The sequence below is a fragment of the Aulonocara stuartgranti genome, assembly GCF_965226115.1.
Source record: "Aulonocara stuartgranti genome assembly, chromosome: 1".
NCBI lineage: Eukaryota > Metazoa > Chordata > Actinopteri > Cichliformes > Cichlidae > Aulonocara > Aulonocara stuartgranti.
Window position 1 is genome coordinate 30,144,353 of NC_138939.1, and position 21,870 is coordinate 30,166,222.

The following is a 21,870-nucleotide window of genomic DNA, read 5'->3' on the forward strand; positions in this document are numbered from 1 at the left end:
CTTCCATGTTTTCCTTGTGTTTGTTGACCATTTCTTCCCAGAGTTCAGATCGCTCCTGGCTTTAAACCATGATTCATTTTCCATCAGAGATATTTGGATGCCACTCAGTTTCTTCATCCTGATCACCAAAGCTGAAACATCTGCATATGTTGATGGAAATCATTTTACTGAGTGGGCTGTCTAGACTTGGTGGGATTCAGAGATTTGGAAGTGAAAGGCTTAATTCTGAAAATGCCATAAGGGCAGCAGCAGCAGAAGTACAGAAGAGCTAATACAATAACCTCATCTGCTTTAGTATTCGTTAGTTAGTACACGATAACAAGACAGTACAATGGTATATCTAGCTGGAGATTCTTTATCTTCCCTGGGTGTCCCTGTTTTACCCACATTCATAAGCTTCTCGGTGTACCAAGAATTCATGATAAGACAACATTATTTGTCCAAGTAGTGTTTAAATTTAGCCACAAACATCATGTCATCAATATGGGGTGTTTCTCTGTATTTTCCCCCCATATCATTTCTTTTCTTCTTTTTTTCTCTGTGCAGCTTCCAATCTCACATAGCTGTCATGACCCTTAAGATGTATCTTTGAAGGTGTAAATTAGCTATCAAATGTGCATTGTGGCCCTCAGCAGGATCAGAGCAGAGGGCGCTGTGAACTGAGGGTTGTCTTCTGCTTCGACAGGATGAAAGTCCCCTCAGGAGAGTGAGAGGAATGATGGAGAGCGTTATCACATGAGATAAACCTGTTGTCAGCCTATTAGGTACAGTTAGTGCAGTGCTTTTTGAAACCATAAAGACTCACCATCCGTAAATGCACACCACGATTCTGTTGATATCTTTTCTTGTGGTGTAACCATTTAGCGTCAGGTGGCTAAAATTTACAACCAACAAATTTGTAAAATATTGGATGAGAAGAGCTACGTGACACGGGCTTCGAGAAGCTTTGAGAATTTGGTCGATTTTTCGTTATATTTTTTACATGTACGTAAAAGCAAAGGTATCACTGGAACTGGAGCAGTTGGTACTCAGCATACTGTTAAAATTCAACAGGACTGTTCAAACGTTTAATATTTAATCAGAATCCTTTCACGTTTAAACATGCACATATTTCAAACACTGCCTACAGAGACTTTTAAAAAATGGCTTTAAAATTTTCTATATATCGCTTAAATAAAGGAAACCTATCATCATTAAAATGTTTTTTAAATTTTTTTCACAGTTCTTTTTTCCTTTCTTCTTAACTCATCTTGAGTCACTATTTTTATTTACCTTGTTTTAATCATTGCCATTAAATTACTTTTACTAGTGTGTTTGTTTATAAATCTGTTATTGGTTGTCCATATGTTTGAAATAGAACGATAGCTCTTAACTGCCTAACCACAGGCATATGGATTTAGATCAAATATTTATATATTAGTCACAAAAATGCAGATTCTTGGTTTATCTGCAAAATGGTTTATTGACTGTGATGCTTCTCATGAACACCTCGAGCCAGCGTGTCCCCAGGTATTTTCAATAGGAGGAACAACGGGACTGAATGCTGACCAAGGAAGGTTTTGGATATGAGTCATCCTGAAAGGCTGGCGCTACTCTGACAGGAGGCATTGTCCTGCTGAAATAGCCACAGGACAGTGTGCAGCCACAAGAGTGGCACAGCTACAGCTTGGAGAACCTCATCTTGGTACCTCTGTCCAGTCAGGCTTGCCAGCAGTGCTGGCTTTCAGCCACCAGTCTGGCCTCAGTCGCCTTCAGTCAGTTGCAACATGGTGGCTTAACATGACAGTGTTGTAAATACTGGGTTTTTTTGTGGATTTTAAGACTAATTGTGTGATACTGTAGTAAATTCGTGTTTGGTAAACGTATTACCAACCCCTCCATGAACTAAAATCAACTGGAATAGGCTTTGACTATGTTAGGGTTTAAAGTGATGTTCTGAAAAATGGATTTAAAGCAAAGATTCAAAATGTGTTTCATACGTTTTTTTCTTCTTCGTCTTCGTTTTTTGGCTCATTTACATTGCTCGCAGCATTTATCTCAGCATACACCATTTCACAATGAAGTGAATGAATCAAAACACAAACGTGCCAGTGTAGCAGTCTTTTTTCTTAATGTTAAATGGTTCAAAATTACTTTTGTTGTGAAAGCTATGGAACGGGTTTGCAAATAAAATGTACATTAAAATGGGCAGCTCTGTTTTTCCACTTCCACCCATATTTTTAATTATGTTGTAAATGTAATCCTTTAGTTTAGTCTGTTAACATCTTTTTACAGCCCTTGGTATCGGATTCAGTTTTTAAAATGTGTAACGGATAAATATGTTGACACTTTTTGTTTTGTTTCTTATAATCATTTATAAGTTGTGTACTAGATGTCACAGAAAGTTTCTCTCTTCTGTATTTCAGGTGTTCAGAGGCAGATTATCCACTGTGTGGAAAAGACAACTGGGATGGTTGAGGAGCACTTCTGTGACCACTTAACCCGACTTGACCACAACCAAACCAGCTGTAATAAGGATCCTTGTCCAGCCATGTGAGTTGGGGTTTTTTGTCTCCCAGTTTTACAAAAGGACACGTGCAGTGTTGGTACTTTAACCCTCGCACACACAAAAAATTCTGCGTGCTCTACAATCATCAAACAATCAAAGCTGCCAAACCTAAAGTTACAGCAAGTTTAATATTATTCTACAGAATAAATTTCCATGTTGTAACAGTTTTTAATTAACTCAAAAATTGCAGTTTGACATTTATTTTAATTTACTTTTTCAAGCCTTTGAAGACAAATTGTTTTTTATGTATTTTCTTTTTTCAAAAAAATTACCTTTTGACTTTTTTTTAATTGGACAAGACAAGAGAAGTGAAATAGCCAGCAGGCATTTTTACTTCCATGCATTTTACACCACCAAAGTACAGCCTATCATCTTGTTTTAAGAGCCCAGTGTCTTCTTGGAAAAGGATGTTTGGCCAGTGGATCAACCCTTCTCTATGGAGGCTGCAGGAGTGCCATTGTTTACGCTTTTGTGGGATGTTACAGTTGATGTTCAAAAGACAGTGCTTGAATTATGATCCATCCATCCATTCGCTTCCGCTTATCCTTTTCAAGGTTGCGGGGGGCGCTGGAGCCTATCCCAGCTGTCATAGGGCGAAAGGCGGGGTACACCCTGGACAGGTCGCCAGTCTGTCGCAGGGCTAACACACAGGGACAGACAACCATTCACTCGCACATTCACACCTAGTGACAATTTAGATTAATCAATTAACCTATCCCCACAAGCTGCATGTCTTTGGACGGTGGGAGGAAGCCGGAGTACCCGGAGAGAACCCACGCAAACACGGGGAGAACATGCAAACTCCACACAGAAAGACCCCGGCCTGATGGAGGAATTGAACTCAGGACCTTCTTGCTGTGCGGCAACAGTGCTAACCACCGTGCCACCGTGCTGCTTGAATTATGAATAACAAAAAAATTTTTTGCAGAAATAATTAATCATTTATTTATTTGTTTGTTTGTTTCAGTTCATGTGGAGAGTCTAAGGAGCTTGAAAAGAAGGCGTCCTTAAAGACATTTCACCTCTAATCCAAGAAGCTTCTTCGGATGAGAGGTGAACCAACTTCAAGGACCAGACGCCTTCTTTCCAAGCTCCTTAGACTACAATGACCTGGATGACAGAGAACCTTCACAGACATATTCATGTGGAGATGATTTTTTTCTATATTTAGTAATGTTTAGATTTTTTTACAAAGACAAAGTTTGCCACTTTTAGTTTTCTGTGAGGAAACTTTGGAGTTGCATAAGGAAAAAGGTCCGATGTAAAACAAATAAAATAAAATAAATCTACACAAATCAAATATGCAGAGCTCCCTGCTGTTGCCATGCTTTGTTAAAAAGTGAGTGAAAAATATCTTCTTTATTTCTCTGTTAGATGTAAAACATGCCAGTAAAGATTTTGCATGTAGAAACTCTATAACAGTTTTTTTAGAGAATATTTATTTCCAGTGTCGATGGTAATCTATAAAAGTCAATTACAACAGACACACAAAGGTTTATATTCATAATGGATGGATGGATACATTCTCACTGTAAAAAAATCAGCAATATAAAGGGTAAAAATACTGTTATGTATGCATAGCCTTTTTTTGCTTGAAACTAAATGTCAAACATAACTTTGAAAAAGAAAAAGAAAAAAAATACAATGAATGCTCACTACATTGCTGCATGATAATTAAAAAAAAATATGTATGTACGTACGTACATACGTACAGCCATCTAAAACCACCAAGACTCATCTTTATTGTCACAGTCATTAAATACACTCTTATTCTACACAAAGCATAGCATTGCATTTGAAATCAGTGTAATCTTTGTGTCTTGTTGTGTAGATGGTGGGTTGGGGAGTGGCAGAAATGCTCAGCGAGCTGTGGGAGCTCAGGCCAAACTAAGAGGACAGTTCTTTGCATTCAAGCATTAAGTGCGGAGGAGCAGAAAGCCCTGGAGCCCAGTAACTGTGAACACATCCCCAAACCTGAGTCACTATCCTCCTGCAACACACACATCCCCTGCCCAGCAGACTGGACCACTGGCAGCTGGTCAAAGGTGAGTGTGGGTCAGAATCTGAGGTTCAGGTGTAACCAGACAGCAACCTTCACATTTGGGGAAAATGAATTATTTACTAATCGTGGAGAAAGTTTTCTAGTTTTTTCTATTTTGAAAGCATTCATTCACACAGAAAATTTTCACATCTCAAGCTTTTTGAAGTATAATTCAGTTGTTTTACACATTTAGTGTTACTGATCATTTAAGACACTGCTGGTTGCTTAAATGTCTTTTGTGTAACTATTCTCTGACTCTATTACACATAGACACAGTGTGGAATAAGGCAAGAAGCCAGATTTAAGGGTGTTTAAATGTGAGCATTTATACCCTGACCTCTCCCTATTCTCAGCATTTCTCTGTACTTTTGTTTTTTTGCCAGGCCTTTTTGAATGGATATATGAAAATCTTTTGTCCAGACCAAATTGTTTCTCCACAGCTGTTTGAAGGATGACCATAAATGTATGGTTTAGATAGTCATCTCCTTCAGTCTTAACTGCTCAGCCTGTTTGTGACAAGGACTAGTTGAGAAAGATATAGCATTAAGTGAAGGTATGGCTGATGCCCTTCCCCACACAGCACCAATCTTAACACCTCCTTAGCCTTCCTCAGCTACCTCCATTTCAGAACTCCCTGCTGTCCATCCTCCTCTCAGATTAACCTGCCTAGACACATGGCTGTCATGACTGGTGAGGTGACAGCTGGATCATCTACACTAAGTCTAGACCCCTGATCTCATCAGTCCTAAGGTCCTGAAGTCCTGTGCTGCCCAGCTGTCCTGGAACAGCTCTTAAACCTGAGCTTGATGCGGGTACCAGCGCTATGGAAGACATCATCATATTGTTTTCCAACAGAGCTTTACACATTTTATAGTCTTTGTTATGTTTTTTAAGCACATTGTAAATCTACAGAGCTGTTGCATGGCTTAATAATGCTTTGGTCTTTTCTTTTTTTTTCCCCTCTTACAGTGTTCACTGTCTTGTGGAAGTGGAGTACGTCACCGTAATGTTACCTGCTCTAGAAACACAGGGGTTGATTGTGACCCCCAAAAGAAACCTTTAGCTGTTAGTACCTGCTACATCCAGGAATGTCCACAGATTGTCGATAATTTTGGAGGTTTCGACTGGTCTGGAAGTGGCTGGTCCAGCAAAGAAGTGCTTAATGAAATAAACCCCATACCCGAAGTCAAACCTCCTGCCAAGTACAGCACCACCAGAGAGCAGCCAAGAGTTCATAACGACCTTAATGACATCGTTGAGGGAGATTTCCACTACCACAACAACATTGAAAATACTGATCACTCTCAGGACAACTATGTCCCGGTGGATGATTTTTACTATGACTATAACTTTATCAACTTCCATGAAGACTTGTCAGATGACTTTGAGAGCAATGGAAACATTTCAGTCAGTCACGGTTTGAGTGTTTCGCAGGAGGTCGAGCCAACCCACAGTGTAAAAGAAGATGCTCACATAGAAATTGCAGCCACTCCCACAGCTACTTCAGCCGTTCCAAAGCCCACTGCCTACACTTTGGAAACAGAAAATCCTCAGAACACAAAAGTGAACGTAACAAAGGACAGTAAAAATGCAGCGGCAAAAGAGGTTTTGCAAACAAATTCTGAAAACTTGGATGACTATCTTTCTGAGGATTTTCTTCTGCCTGTGTCGACCACTCACTCTCCACTACTGTCTACAACTCAGCAATCAAAACCAGCGGCAGAGAAGCATGGCATTCTGTGGCTGCCTGAAAACATTAGTGCAGTGCCTAGTCTGGGTTCCACTACAAAGCAGCCTTTACAGGATGTGAAATGGGGGCAATATGCAGAGGAGGCTGAAAATAACTATGACAGCTTCAGTGAGGAGGAAAATCACACTGAGGATGTCACTATGACTCCAAAGCAGACTGTTTCTACTCCGAGACAACAAACAGCTATCAATACTCCTGACTCTACTGTTGAAGGGGCTCAGGAAACAAAGGAATATGATAATTATGACTATATCTCTGCAGACCAAGATAATGTCGAGAGTCCAGAACCTTCAGGTCCCCCCACATCAGAAACTACAATTCAGATTAAGACTGAATTTCCTCTGGATGAAAATACTGCAGAAATACCTCAAGCCAGTGGGTCAACATTATTTTCAAATGCCTTCACAATGGATGATGTCAACACGGATCAGACTAATTTTGATACATTATATGCCACTACCGAGAATTATTCACGGGATACCGACAGAGACCTCAGCACAACCTCACTTCCTGCCTCTGAGAAATCCATTCCTCCCCCTGTTTCCTCTTTGCTCATCTCAGGTAACCAAGAGGCCTCCACATCATTAACTGGAACAGCAATCATACCTCCTACTCAGTTTTCTCCAGCTGATTTCCCAACGCATATGATGAAACCGATTCCGTCAAAGCCAGAGTTCACTAAAACAACTGGAACGTATCCCACATCTCAAGCTCCGTTGTTTGATGTAGTGAATTATGACTACAACGAAATAGCCTTTCCACCCGTGGTGAGGAGCGGCATTAACAGTGATCCTGGCTCTTCATACCAGGTTTCAACAAACTCAGGAGCCACTCCTCAACACAGCACAACATCAGCACAAGACTCGGAGTCGCCCACACCTGCTGTGGCCTTTTTGCCAACCGTTCCAGCTGTCCTAACATCTGTCCAAACTTACGTCCACACACAAAACACTGCAGCTGCCTACTGGATTGCTGGCAACTGGAGTGCTGTACGTATGAAATAATTTACACATTACACCTGCTTTTATTTTCCAGGCAAATAAAAAACACAAAATAAAAGCATTATCTTCATTCTTTAGGGACAGGATTTGAGCTAGGGTTAACACAGCAAGCGTCAACGTACATAATAAACTGCTTTAATACCGAAAACATCTCTAAATTTCAAATGTGTTCTTATCCACAAGCTTTTCTTGTGCGTGCTGGTTTTCTTTGTGCATCCAGCCTCAAATTGTGCAGCACAAAATGATTCTAATATGAGTTATTATGTTTACGAGCAGTGCTCCACCACCTGTGGACTCGGTGCTATCTGGAGAACTTTGACTTGCAGTACTGGATCACAGTCGGACTGTGATCCCGCAAAGAGGCCCGCACCTGCCCAGAGGTGTTACCTGCGCCCATGCTCTACATGGAAAATTGGGGAATGGAGTAAGGTGAGACTACTTGTTTTATATATCATATATATGTATATATCATATACAAATCAAAAGTTAAATAAATAAAACTGTAATACGGTGGACTTTTCTATTTACTGTTTTTTATTACGGCAGGATTTTAGGCAACGGTGATTTGTCTACGACTTTGGTCTAGACTGAACTCTAATATCTCCGACTGGATTTGCAAGTCAAAGCTTTGTGTCTGATATTCTAGCTCAAAGTTGGACAACAGCTTGGTGTAATAAATGTGGGCATGTTGGCATTTTGATGTTTTGTTTGCATTGAGCTCAGTGTCGTGTTTACTCAGCCTCATGCAGACTCTGACGTGGCTGTAGACTTATTTTTTTGCAGTCGTATTTTATAGTTTTTCAATAACAAACAAACAAACCGATGCAATGTTCCCCACCCCCTGGGATTACAGATACACAATGGAAAGAAAAAGAAAACAGCTTTGATATAATACATGGAGGTGGATATGAATAAGATAAAGCTAGTATACATTTATGGAAGGAATAAACATCATTGCATTGTGATTTGCCGCCTTTTCTTTTTTTACACATTCCATGAAAAGTCACAGAAAGTGTTTCTTTCATCCACATGTTGAAAGATGGAGGTTTGTCAGAGAGAAAATGTTTTCAGGCCAATAAAGATGCAAAAGCGATTGTTTTTGGTTGTGCTGCAGGAACCATGAGCTCTAAAAAAAGAGACCTTGAAAATGAAGATGTATGTACAGTGTTATTTTTTTCTGCACAAAAATGACAGGGCTTTGAAAGAAAATCTTCAAAAATTCCAAAGTCCCAAAACATATGAGCTACAGTAGCTGGAGCTTCGTGGCAATGTAAACATGCTGGGGTAACATTAGGATATGTTTTTTTACAAGTTTCACCGTTGACCAGTGCAAATGATGTACCAATTTAAACTGAATCGGACTTTGTTTAATGCAAAGAGAAATATGAAAACATTCCCCGGGGAGGTCAGTGTTAGATCCTGTTGCCATGGCACCTTTGTTTTTCCCCATGAGGATGGATTCATACTCTCAATCTTAGTGCAGACTTTAGACATATTACCTTTTCATAGAAGTAAACCAAGTTTTTCATCTATATCATTACTGGCTGTTAGATATTGGAGCCTGAAATGCTTACTAAGAAAACTGCTAATTTGTAAAATATTTATAAAAAAACAATTCATAAATAAATCTGCCTCAAGTAAACACGAGTGTTCATTTTACAAAAAGATTTCTTAAAAAAGAGCTAGACCATTGTTTCTGTGCCCAATTCAATTCAATTCAATTCAATTCAATTGTATTTATATTTCGCCAAATCACAACAACAGTCGCCTCAAGGCACTTTATATTGTAAGGTAGACCCTACAATAATACATACAGAGACAGTTTGACTCTGTTGTAATGGGGTAGAAGAGAGAAGACAGAAGAAAGACCAATGCATGTATACTTATGGGTCGTCTGTCCAACCCAATAAGCTAAACCAGCACTAGAGAAACGAGTGATGTGAAAATATTTTTGCAATGGACCTGTTCCATACAACGGAAGAAATCGAGTTGTGTAGTTCTGTAAACGCAGATTTGGGTAAGAAAACGAGCACCATATGGAAATGGTACAAAAGGCAGAAGAAAACCATCATTTTGTTTGTGTTAAATCTTCTTGTTTCCAGCTCTCTGTGTAAAACTGAGAGTGATAGGTTAAAGTTGTACCTTTTTGGACAGGTTGGGCAATGAGAAGAAAGTTGTGCTTGTTTAAAGATTTCATGGATTAATACACTTCTGATCATCTGGTTTAAGTTATACTAAATTAAAGGCAACAAGAATTGCTGGTAATCCATTTTTAAAGCCATCCATTGACTAACCTGACTAGATACCAGCTTTCTGGGGTGGAAAAAACACATTAAAATCACATTGCAAATAAGCTTCTTTATATTCATGGGTTACCCTAATGAAGGCTACAAGCTAATAAAGAGCAAGACAATAAAGCTGCCCTTTATACTGAAAGTGTTGCTGGTGATTCATCCTCTTTAGACTTTCTGCTCTTTGCAGACCTTGGAAGTAAGTGAAGTTGTGCCTTTTCTGCCTTCACTAAGGTGTGAAGCTGATTTCTAACAACAAGTCCGCATCCAGGAGTCAGCTGGTACGTTTTAAGTGTTTACTGTCAGAAGCACTGTGATACAGAAAGAAAAAAACAACACGTTATATTTATGATGTCATTGACTTGCTTTTACAATATCAAACACTGAGTCATTAAACTTCATGCACATCTCACCTAAACACAAAACATATCCCGAAAACTTTACTGAATATTTGCCCCAGGTATCTAGCAGTTAGCTCAAGGCTAACATTACATTGAAAATGGGCTAACACGCTGAAATTGCAGCCGTTTCTCAACTGTTACACAAAACTATTACTGGTAAGCTCAACACAACACATAGTTACTGCTTACTGGCATGTGCTCTTTCAGGCACAACAGAAAAAAGATGAACAAAAAGTGGAAAAGACAACAGTTTGGCTTAAAGGCCTTTAAATGTAGAGAAACTGCAGCAAGTCTGCTGGTACAAAAAACACGTGGTCAAATTCGCATGTGCCAGAAGACTACTCTGTCTCTAATTGTTGGGCCATGTGTTTTCACAGTGCTCCAAGAATTGTGAAGGCGGCATTAAACTGCGGGAGGTTCAGTGCTTTGACCTGAGGGACCAAAGACCCCTTCGACCTTTCCACTGCCGAGCCATGTCCTCTAGGCCCCAAACAACGATGCCCTGTAACCTTCAGCCATGTCTTGAATGGTACACCTCCTCCTGGGGTCAGGTCAGTAATATAAAACAAAGGGTTAGTGACTTTGTGATGAAAAGCAGTTCTGTATACACAGATAAAATTTCTCAATTCAATAAAATTGAAGGCAATGCAACATTAGATTTTATCATTGTAGTGGAAAAAAGAAAAAATCTGAAAGAGTCAGCTGGTAGACACACTGTGTTTGTCTATAATTGCCTGCACTCAAGAATATGACTTTGGCTGCAGGGTTAAAGACAAAGACTTTGTTCTTTTAAGTGGTTTACCTGATAATCTTTACGTAACAAAAATGGTCACAGTTAATGGCTTATCAATGTCGAAGAAGCCTCCACAATTAAATTTTTATCAAATCAATTTTAAAAAATTAGCTTCTTGGAAAGTTTAGAGGGAAAAAAGGGCATTAAATGTCATCTGTAGTAACTCCTTGTTGAATTTAAATTTCTTCTTGCGTCTAAGCTTTGCAGTCATCTCAGTCAAGGCTGTAAGGCTTTACACTTCAAAGTATAAGAGCAGAGCTTCTATTACTTGTACAATATGGCCATGCTCCTCAATATAGTTGACAGATAATAGAGGTGCGTCCACATGGCTGTCATGATTTGGTGTAGGTGTGTTGTGCCAGTAACACAGCCGAGATGCTTTATTTTCTTTTAACAATGCTATGAAAGGCTGTGGTTACACATCTAGATGCTGAAAACCAAAGAGCCTTATAGGTGTCAGGCTGTGGCGTATTTATGGAATCTATTTTCAATTTTTACTTAAGCCATCAAATTATTTTTGTTGTACTCTGTGTTTTTGATGGGGGGGATTACTGTTCTTTTTTAAAATTCGGTGCTGTGTTTTGTGGATTTTTCAACATCCCCTTGGATTTGTTTAATGTCTGAAATCCACAGAATCAATCAGTCAACCTAAACACTGAGATTTACAGCCTCCATGTGTTTGCTGTTGTGCTCTGGGTTGTTCAGTGCTCTGAGGTGTGCGGAGGAGGTCAGCAGCAGCGTATCGTCACCTGTCCAGAGGAGGATCAATGCGACAGAGACCACGAGCCCAGCACCATCCAGTCATGTAATAGCCATCCTTGTGCTCAGTGGCTTACCGGATCATGGGGACAGGTACTACGAAGGCATTGTTGATTGCATTTAAAAACCAAAATCACGAGAACATCCCTGTCGTTGATGAAGCATTATTGCTTGAGGTACGAAAGGATCATGATTACCTTGCATAGAAGGCTACAAAATAATTTGATGTCCATCCTGCTATCATGGATATTTCATACTTCATTTCATACAGCGTTTTTTTGTTTTTTTTCCTGAAGTAGAAATCCTTAAACAAAAATTGCAATCCTATAAAAGAGTTCATTGCAGACTATTCACGGTGTATTGCCAATGTAACCTGGTCACACGACCAGAATCTTTCAGGGGATTTCATGAGACACCCACATGAGCACAAGTGTTTGAGTAGAGTTTAGGGAGAATCAGTAAGGTCAGAATCAGTCAATCGGGGCCAATCAGGAGCGCTGAGGCAGTGTAGCCTCTCAGATTCACCTTTTAGATTGAGAATGTCAAAAATATACTATCCTCCTAACTGACAGCTGAAGCAGTTCTGCACGTCTTGTAATAGTCTAACTGGTGTCAGTTGAAATGTGGCCCTTAATTGTCAATCATAAACTCGGAGAAGAGTTTGGGGAACACTGATATTATTGTACAAGATAAACGTTGTTTTACTTGCCTTTAAAACACATTAAAATTGTTTCCCTCTCTTCTTGCAGTGTTCAACTTCTTGCGGAGTTGGAGTGCAGCATCGACTTATTAAATGTGTTGACACCAGGGCTGAGACAGATGGAGAAGTTGATCAAGCTCAATGTCACCACGAGCCACCGCCTGAGAGCACCCGAAAGTGTAACACGCAAGAGTGTGAGAGCGTACAGCCTGGTGAGTACGTTCGAAAGGAAAAAATATGGTTATTTGGTTAAATATTTCCCCAATTCCACAAAAGTTGGGACGCTGTAAAAAATGTAAATAAAAGCTGAATCTTATATGTTGTCCACAGTACAACATATAAAACAGTCAGTGTTTAAATTAAGAAGATGTGCCATTTTAAGCATCTCCCCTCAGTCGGTAAACATCTGGGAGTTGTGGAGACCAGCTGCTGGAGTTTTGGAGATGAATGTTGGTCCACTCTTGTTTGATAGAGGATTCTTGCTGCTAAACAGTCCCGTGTCTTCTTTGTCGTATTATTTGTATCATGATGCTCCGAATCTGGAGTCTTCTGCTGCCAAGCCGTGCCACGATAGCTGCAGCAGGCACTTTTGTTTAGCTTTGTCAAGCTTAAACGCACACAGCCTTCCCTGGAAAAAGACATTATGGAGGATATTTTCCTCTAAAGCCGTTATATACCTTTTAGCACTGATGGCCCTTTTGTAAACTGCAAATGTCATAGGGACTGTTGCCTGAGAACAAGCCAGATGGTCTCTTTCCATCCATGTTTTCAGAATTTAAAAAAGTGTAAAAACATAAAAATAACTAATGACAGAATGGTTTTCTAGAGAAGACGACAGCATTTCTGGATTGTGTTCACCTTTGGCTGCTTGTCTGCACAATAAAGGTTTAACCTGCATTTATGTATGCCACAGTGAACCCTGTTGGGATATATTACTGCCAAATTCAAAATGAGCTGAAATTATGTATGAAATAGTAAAATGTCTCACTTTAACCATGTTTTCGATTGTGATTAAAATTTGCTCTCAGGAGGTTTCCAAATCATCCATTTGTTGCCATTTACATTTTACACGGTGCCCCAACTATTTTGGAATTAAGTGTTGCATAATGTGTGTTTATGTTTATTATAATGATTATCCAGCTAATCCTCTATTTATGTAACACACTAACAGAATTATTGTGATAATCAATGATTACAAAGAGCACTTAAAGACTGTTGCGCGCCTGTTGCAGACGGTTCAATTAAAAAGATTAAATTAAAAAGATTGTGAGGATTAACAGATTTATATTTTGCTGCTGCCAGCAAGTGTAGTTGTTCTCACTAAGACAGGATTTTTATTTAAACCTTCCCTAAATATTATATGTCAGTGTTAATTCAATTTTAAGCCTGTTTGAGCTGATTAATGCCCTGTCAGGAACATCAAATCTCAGCTCCTTTTTTTTATTAGCATAGTACTGGTTTATTGAGTAGTGCACGTGATTACAGCATATCAAACTAAAACCAGTGACTCATTGTGTGCTAGCTAACATGAAGTGGAGAAAACCTAATGATACTACACTTTAAATGTTGACTTATGATATTTTTTTAAATATGACATTAAAGGATGTTATTGTAAACAATGATTAGGATCACTAAGGAAACATAAAAGCAACAAAGCTTCAGTCATGACCTTTTTAAACAGATGATATTGAAGGAAATACTGAAGATGATGAACAAAAGAAATATTAACTAAGAATGATCAAAACACACTGCCAATGTCCTGCAGCCATTAAATATCTTTGTGTGATCGGCTCCAGTCCCGAGCTAATCTGATATTTTAAATAAGTAGAGGAAACTGATTAAGAAGCAGATGTGGGTTGTTTTTTGGTGTGTTTCCTTTTGTGTTTGATAGCAAATAATTGGTTCTAAACATGTTAAATTACTCAAAATGTCATATTATGATTTTTTTTAAAAGCGCTCCAAAGCAACGATTCTCTTGTTCCAGCTGAACCAATCAGCTTTTTTACAGTAGTTGCACGCCAAATGGCAAAATGTAGGTCTGCGTCATGTATTGTGACAGAACAAACTCATATGCAACACGTGATCAGACAGAAATAATGTGTAATTTACATGAAATTCAAATCCACCACTGCTTCTTCTTCTGGGTGTGAGGGTACTGGTTAAAATGGCAATTACGTGGAGCTTCAGCATGAGTTAAGATTGTAATTCCGACATAATCTCCAGTGACATTAAGGCGGAACAAAATGCATAAGGGGTTAAAAGAAAACAAACCCAGTGATGTGGGTGACTTAGTTTTATGTGATGTCTGTTTCTCGCAGTTGAGCCTTGCGTGGCTAGATAGCTGGCTCAATTTCCCACCTGTATTGTGCCATCAAAATAGTGATGAAAATAATAATAAAATTCAATTACAATTGTTATTTATAGTACAAAATAATATAAGATAAGATAAGATAAGATAACCTTTATTAGTCCCACACGTGGGAAATTTGTTTTGTCACAGCAGGAAGTGGACAGTGCAAAAGTTATGAGGCAAAAACTAGAATACAACAAGAATAAATACAGTACACAACTGTAAAGAATAGAATAAAATAAAATACTATACACAGTAGAATAAAATAAAATAAATATACAATAAGATAAAAATAGAATACAAATACAAATACTATATACAACTGAGTAAAAATACAACGATGACAGAAAGGATTATTGCACTTAGTATTATTGCATATGTATGGATGTGTGTGCTTGATCAGTTAAAGTCTTTATTATGGAGTCTGACAGCAGTGGGGAGGAAAGACCTGCGAAATCTCTCCATCCCACACCGTGGGTGCCGCAGTCTCCCACTGAAGGAGCTGCTCAGTGCTGTCACAGTCTGCTGCATGGGGTGAGAGATGTTGTCCATCAGGGATGACAGCTTAGCCGCCGTTCTCCTGTCACTCACCACCTCCACTGGGTCCAGAGGGCATCCTAGAACAGAGCTGGCCCTTCGGATCACCCTGTTCAGTCTCTTCCTGTCCCCAGCAGAGATGCTGCCGCCCCAGCAGACCACGCCATAAAAGATAGCAGAAGCCACAACAGAGTCATAGAATTTCTTCAGGAGTGGGCCCTCCACCCCAAACGACAGTCTCCGCAGCAGGTACAGCCTGCTCTGCCCTTTCCTGTAGAGGGCGTCTGAGTTATGAGTCCAGTCCAGTTTATTGTTCAGATGAACACCAAGGTACCTGTAGCTGTCCACAGCCTCAATGTCCATACCCTGGATGTTCAGTGGTTGCAGTGGAGAATGCTTGTGCCTGCGGAAGTCTACCACCAGTTCCTTGGTTTTACTGGCGTTGATCTGGAGGTAGTTCAGCTGGCACCAGTCCACAAAGTCTTGGGTCAGACCTCTGTACTCCTTGTCGTCCCCATCAGTGATGAGGCCGACTATTGCAGAGTCATCAGAGAACTTCTGCAGGAAGCACTGGGTGGAATTGTGGGAGAAGTCTGCAGTGTAGATGGTGAAGAGGAACGGAGCCAGAACCGTTCCCTGTGGGGCCCCCGTACTGCAGACGACCCTGTCCGACACACAGCCCTGAGTCCTCACATACTGTGGTCGGTCACCTCACCTCACTCCTCACTGGAGTGGACCATCACCTCACTACCTGGATCCTGGACTACCTCAAGTCCAGGATCCAGGTAGTGAGGTGATGGTCCACTCCAGAGTTCACCAGCTTGTCCTTTAGAACCGAGGGAAGAATGGTGTTGAAGGCACTGGAGAAATCAAAGAACATGATTCTCACAGTGCTTCCAGCGGTCTCCAGGTGAGCGAGGGAACGATGTAGGAGGTGAATGACGGCATCATCCGCTCCAATGCCAGGCTGGTAGGCAAACTGAAGTGGGTCCAGTGATGAGCTTATTAGGCGCCGAAGCTGAGCCAGGACCAACCGCTCCAGGATCTTCATCAGGTGGGATGTCAGAGCCACCGGCCTGTAGCTGTTGAGGTCCTTGGGGCGTGAAGTCTTTGGCACTGGTACAACACAGGAGGTTTTCCAGAGCTGTGGGACTCTTCCCAACCTCAGGCTCAGGTTGAAGAGGTGCTCCATCACCCCACACAGTTGGTCCGCGCAGGACCTGACGACCCTCGAGCTGATGCCATCTGGACCCGCTGCCTTCTTGCCATTAATCCTCCTCAGTTCCCTCCTAACCTGGGTGGTTGAGAGAGACAGGCTGGAGCCTTGTGTTGAGTGTGTATTGGATGCTGTTGTTGGGGGTGGGGGGGAGTGAGCAGGGTGAATAGAGGAGGTGTGAAGTGTCTGAGGTGGAACAGCAGCAGTGGGGGTGGGTGAGTCTGCAGCCGATGTTGCAGACTGCCTCATGGCTGAGTCAAATCTGTTGAAGAAATGATTCAGTTCATTTGCCCATCTCACATCCCTCCCAGGCAGAGAGTTCTGCTGTTTGTGGCCCGAGATGGTTCTGAGGCCTCTCCAGACTTCACCAACGTTGTTTTGTTGAAGCTGGTTCTCCATCTTCTGCCTGTAGCTCTCCTTCCCATTCCTTATCAGTCCCCTCAGCTCTCTCTGCACCCTTTTCAACTCCTCTTTGTCTCTGGATTTGAAGGCCCTCCTCTTCTGCTTGAGGACGGTTTTAATTTCTGGGGTAATCCAAGGTTTGTTGTTGGAGAAACACTGTACAGTCCTGGTAGGTACAGTGTTATCCACACAGAAGTTTATATAGTCAGTAAGGCATGTAGTAAGGCTGTCGATGTCCTCACCGTGGTCATCACAAATCACCTCCCACACAGTCGACTCAAAACAATCCTTAAGAGCCTCCTCGCTCTCCTCTGACCATCTCTGTACTGTGCGGGTGGCTGGTGGCTCCCTGCGCACTAAGGGCTCATACACAGGGACAAGGTGCACCAGGTTGTGATCAGATCTGCCCAGGGGAGGGAGAGGTGATGAACTGTATGCCTCTTCTGCATTGGCATACAGTAAGTCCAGTGTTTTATTGACTCTGGTTGGGCAGGTCACATACTGGGTGAAGGTGGGCAGTGTGGAGTCCAGTGAGGCATGATTGAAGTCCCCTGATATTATGAGAAGGGCTCTCGGTGATTGTGTTTGCAGTCTGCTGACCACAGAGTGGAGAGAGTCACAGGCTGCATCCGCGTTGGCCGAGGGGGGGACCTACGCTGTTATCGCGATAACATGCGAGAACTCCCGGGGCAGGTAGTACGGACGCATGCTAACGGCTAACAGCTCAATGTCTCTGCTGCAGAGTTGCTCTTTTACAGTGATGTGCCCAGGGTTACACCATCTGTCGTTCACAAAAACTGCCAGTCCCCCTCCTTTCCTCTTACCGCTGTCTCTGGTCCTGTCCGCTCGCAGCAGCTGGAATCCCGGTAGTGTCACGCTTGTGTCCGGAGTTAGCGATGTTAGCCACGACTCCGTTAGCATCATGATGCTACATGATGCTACATTCGATATACAAGGTGATATCGAAGCAAATCTACAAAAAACCGTTGCAACAGAGGATCTATCAGCGTTTCTTTAATGGTGCCACATCACAAAATAAGTGGAAAGACTGAGTACGTTAGCCTGAAAGGCCTTCTTTGTTAACCGGGCACGCACAAGATGAACTGAAACTTCCTTTTCAAACGAAGCCAAGAAGGAGATATTTACATTCAAAGCTTCCATTCAAAACTGGAGAATTGCTGGCTGTGCATCATCTTTTTTTTTTTTTTACTCATTCTTGTTGGATCAAAGTTTTCACTTTCGATCTTTTTTATTAAGTACATTCTGGCTCTACAATAGCCTCTCATTACTGTAGGTGATTGTAGACGAAGGTCACCTACACAGAGTGAGGTATAGCAGCCGTTTTATAACATAAGTGGTTCTCTCACTCCCAACTATTCAGTGTGTACCTGAGGTGAAGCATGCCCACTCACACCTGGTTATGCTATAACAGTAGCGCTGAAGGTGTTTAGTGTAGAACACGCTTTTATAAAAGGCACTAACCTCCAAAGACTGTCCATCACTACTACATCTCCTGTTTACATGCGTGTCTTCTATCATTAAACAATCACCCGTTGCACGTTTACTTTCAGTTGTTTTGATCTGGGCCACAGCAGTTCTTTGGCATTTCTGCTGTATATATCAGAAATGAAATCACAGTGTTCTTCAGAGGGCAGCCTGTTGGAGTCTGAATGCCATCTTTGCTGACATTTTGAGAGCACAGAGGAGTAAAAGTGTAATGATAAATATTTGAGGCTTGTGTAACGTGGCAGCAAATATTTGGCCATGTTAGCTTTGTGTTTCACCCTCAGTTACAGTCAATAATGTGTTTGTGGATTTTCATTGGAATAAGGTAATCAGATGGTGGCAAAGGTTATTTTTTCCTCCCTGTTGTCAATAAAGCCTGTTTGAGCTGATTAATGCCCTGTCAGGGTGTTGGAGTACAGAGCAGGAACATCTCAGCTCCTAGCGCACATGATTGATTGATATACCTTTATTAGTCCCACAAGGGGAAATTTCATAAGGCTGCCGACCTATTGCACGCAATGGCGGCGCCATCTTACCCTCCGACCATACATACATTACACAAAACATCACATGGGGAAGACAGGTCAGAGAGGTACAACAATGGAAAATGCACCACACGAGGAAAGATAAGGAGAAAAAAATAACTCCCCCCAGACTGAGCTCCAGCAGGGAGATCAGTTTGAGAACAGAAAAAAACACCTCTGCACAAAGCACATGAAAAAACTCTTAATACACCAAAGAAACACATGACAAGCAACAGGGGTGGGTAAAGGATGCAGCATCGGAAGGGAATAAGCATCGAAGGCGTTTGGAAAGGTAGTGGGGATGAGTGTGTGCATATCAGTGTATATGTATGTGTGTACGTGTCCAGAGTTCAGCTGAGACAGTAAACAGTCTTCCAGCCAACCCAGGTGGCCTTGCATGGAATGGGAAGGAACAGACTAAACACAGTCGTTATCAGGGTGTAATTATAGCATATCAAACTAAAACCAGTGACTCATTGTGTGCTAGCTAACATGAAGTGGAGAAAACCTAATGATACTACACTTTAAATGTTGACTTATGATATTTTTTTAAATATGACATTAAAGGATGTTATTGTAAACAATTATTAGGATCACCAAGGAAGCATAAAAGCAGCAAAGCTTCAGTCATGACCTTTTTAAACAGATGATATTGAAGGAAATACTGAAGATGATGAACAAAAAAAATATTCGGAGTGTGCAGTATAATAGATTTTAATGGATTTAAGTCTGACCTTGCACCACTGTTTTTGCATCTGTTCAAATGAGCCCATTTCTTGTGACATAAAGCAGTTCTCCTGTCTAATCACTTGAAGTATCACTCCACATCAGAGCTTAGAGACGGGTATTAATTCAGTGCCATTCAGCGAGAGTGATCACAAATATAAACTGGACATAGATCATAAACATTTCTTGCTAACAGGGGACCAGGCGTGACAGAAATGTAAAGCGATGGAGGAGACGCGTTTCAGTGATCTATATATTTTATCTCTTAAGATAAGATTTACGATCATTAAATTCCAGCCACAAATTCAAAGGTGTGGTGTGCGTTCGCGTGGTCAGTGATGGGGAAGCGCGGGAACCTTTTCAGATATGAATTAGACAACAAGCCATCTGAAATTTTACGAAATCTGGATTCATGTCAATTTATCACTGTGATATTTTAACAGATGGTCTAATCAAACCAAAAAATCAAACCCTTTTTTTTTTCATGATTGATTTCAGTTCATGATTTCCAAAAGCTTCTCTAATTAAAATCCGATGAGACGTGGAGTGGAAGATGAAGAAGAAAAAAACCCCTTTGACTTTCACTGTGAATGCGCTGTGCTGTGGCATAAAAACGTGTAAAAACATGTGTGGAGCTGCGTGAAACCAAGATATATTTTGAGTCCTGTATGCCAGACAATTTACCGAGGCTGTGTGTCATTAATATCCTACTAGGAAGCAGTGGGTGCTTCTCACCAAGATGAGATGAAATTGATGCGAGGTCATCCTTCACATGGACATTACACGTGTTTTAGAAGCAGGGATGCATTCGTTGGGACAAAATCAGCGTGGCATTTTCTCCCTTTGGATTTGTTAATTATGCTCTTTTTAAGAGCTCAGTCTACCGTACACCCCCCACACACACACACACACACACACACAACCTTAACCACAGCAGAGGCTCTGAAGTCCTGATCATGAACTCTGACTGCAGAATTAATATGGATGTTTTCCTTGGACGTCAATAATCAAATTTTACTTTTTTTACTGTTTTTTTCTTTTATTGAATATGTCAGGTTTTTGTTACTGAACTCGCTATACATCTCAAGTCTAATTTTGGTGAGGTCAACCAGATTGTATGAGCTCATCAAGTACTGTCAGAAGTAGCTTAAAAAATCCTCGAGGATATGCCCTCACAAAACAGACGTATTGTGGTGGACCACTGGAGGGCTCCACTCACACCCAGTTCTCAGGAAGTGTTGTTGCTGTGTTTTGAAGGGAAAGTGTTCAGTTCTGTGGTGATGAGTAATAAACGAGCAGTGTTTATCGAGAGCTCTCGTGTCGTCTGTGTTTACCTCCACATTGGTGACCCCTGACTCGAACATGCTGCAGTCCGATGGTGGCGCCGACTCCGCTCTGGATGCATCAGCAGCCGCCAGCTCTCTGCCTCCGGCTGCAGCTACGTTTGCTGTGGCGCTCGAGCTGCCGGACTTTTGGCTTCACGATCCCCCGTCGTGGTTCATGCATGTGGAGGCTCAGTTCGCCCTTCGTGGCATCTCGGCTGACGACACGAAATATCACCATGTGGTGGCTTCTCTCGACCCGCTAGCCACCCGTCGTGCATTGACTCTCCTCCGGGACCCACCCACCCGAGGGAAGTACGCCGCCCTTAAGGAGCTGCTTCTTCGGCGCTATGCCCTCACCGACGCAGAGCGAGCCGAGAAGCTCCTCTCCCTCTCAGGCCTGGGTGGCGGTACGGCTCTCGAACTGATGGAGCACATGCTATCCCTTCTCGGACCGGATGACGGGGGATTCCTCTTCGCCCACATCTTCCTCCGACAGCTGCCGGCGGCCGTGAGAGCCGGCCTCGCTAACTCTCCGCTTCTGGGCACGAAGGATTATTGCTCCCTGGCTGAGGACGCGGATCGTATTCTCCTGGCTACCCGCACTTTCCACGATCACGACCTAGTTCCAGCCTCGCCGGCGGCGCCTTCCACTTCCCCGCTGACCTGCCACGACGTACCCGATCCTTCGCTGACGGCAAAGATCGCGGCACAGCGACACCACGGACGGGACCTCTGTTTCTACCATCAGCGTTTTGGCGCCGGAGCGCGCCGCTGCCTGCCGCCTTGCGCTTTTTCGACCCTGGGACATGGACCCCGCCAACGCGCTGTAGCGGCCGCGACAAAGAAAAACTGCTCTTCATAGAAGACTTGCGCTCTGGGAGACGTTTCCTGGTCGACTCTGGCTCCCAGAAGAGCCTCCTTCCCCCGTCCGGAGCCGACAGTTTAGCAGCAGGCTGCGGACCGCAGCTTATTGCGGCTAATGGCTCTCCCATCGCAACGT

At 42.0% G+C, this 21,870-nt stretch overlaps 1 protein-coding gene across 2 annotated transcripts in view; it reads left to right on the top strand.

The window, feature by feature from the left end:
- adamts7 (a disintegrin-like and metallopeptidase (reprolysin type) with thrombospondin type 1 motif, 7) overlaps positions 1–21,870 on the top strand; it is a 93,790-nt gene that overhangs the window by 58,450 nt on the left and 13,470 nt on the right. Inside the window, exons 17-23 of one of the 2 annotated variants that reach the window (XM_082526421.1) lie at positions 2,406–2,532; positions 4,380–4,593; positions 5,559–7,328; positions 7,617–7,769; positions 10,410–10,583; positions 11,531–11,677; positions 12,334–12,496. In XM_082526421.1, coding sequence (XP_082382547.1) covers positions 2,406–2,532; positions 4,380–4,593; positions 5,559–7,328; positions 7,617–7,769; positions 10,410–10,583; positions 11,531–11,677; positions 12,334–12,496 — 2,748 coding nt within the window. Of the gene's footprint in view, positions 1–2,405; positions 2,533–4,379; positions 4,594–5,558; positions 7,329–7,616; positions 7,770–7,886; positions 8,296–10,409; positions 10,584–11,530; positions 11,678–12,333; positions 12,497–21,870 lie in introns of those variants that run through there. The other variant, XM_082526422.1, reaches the window with a different exon arrangement.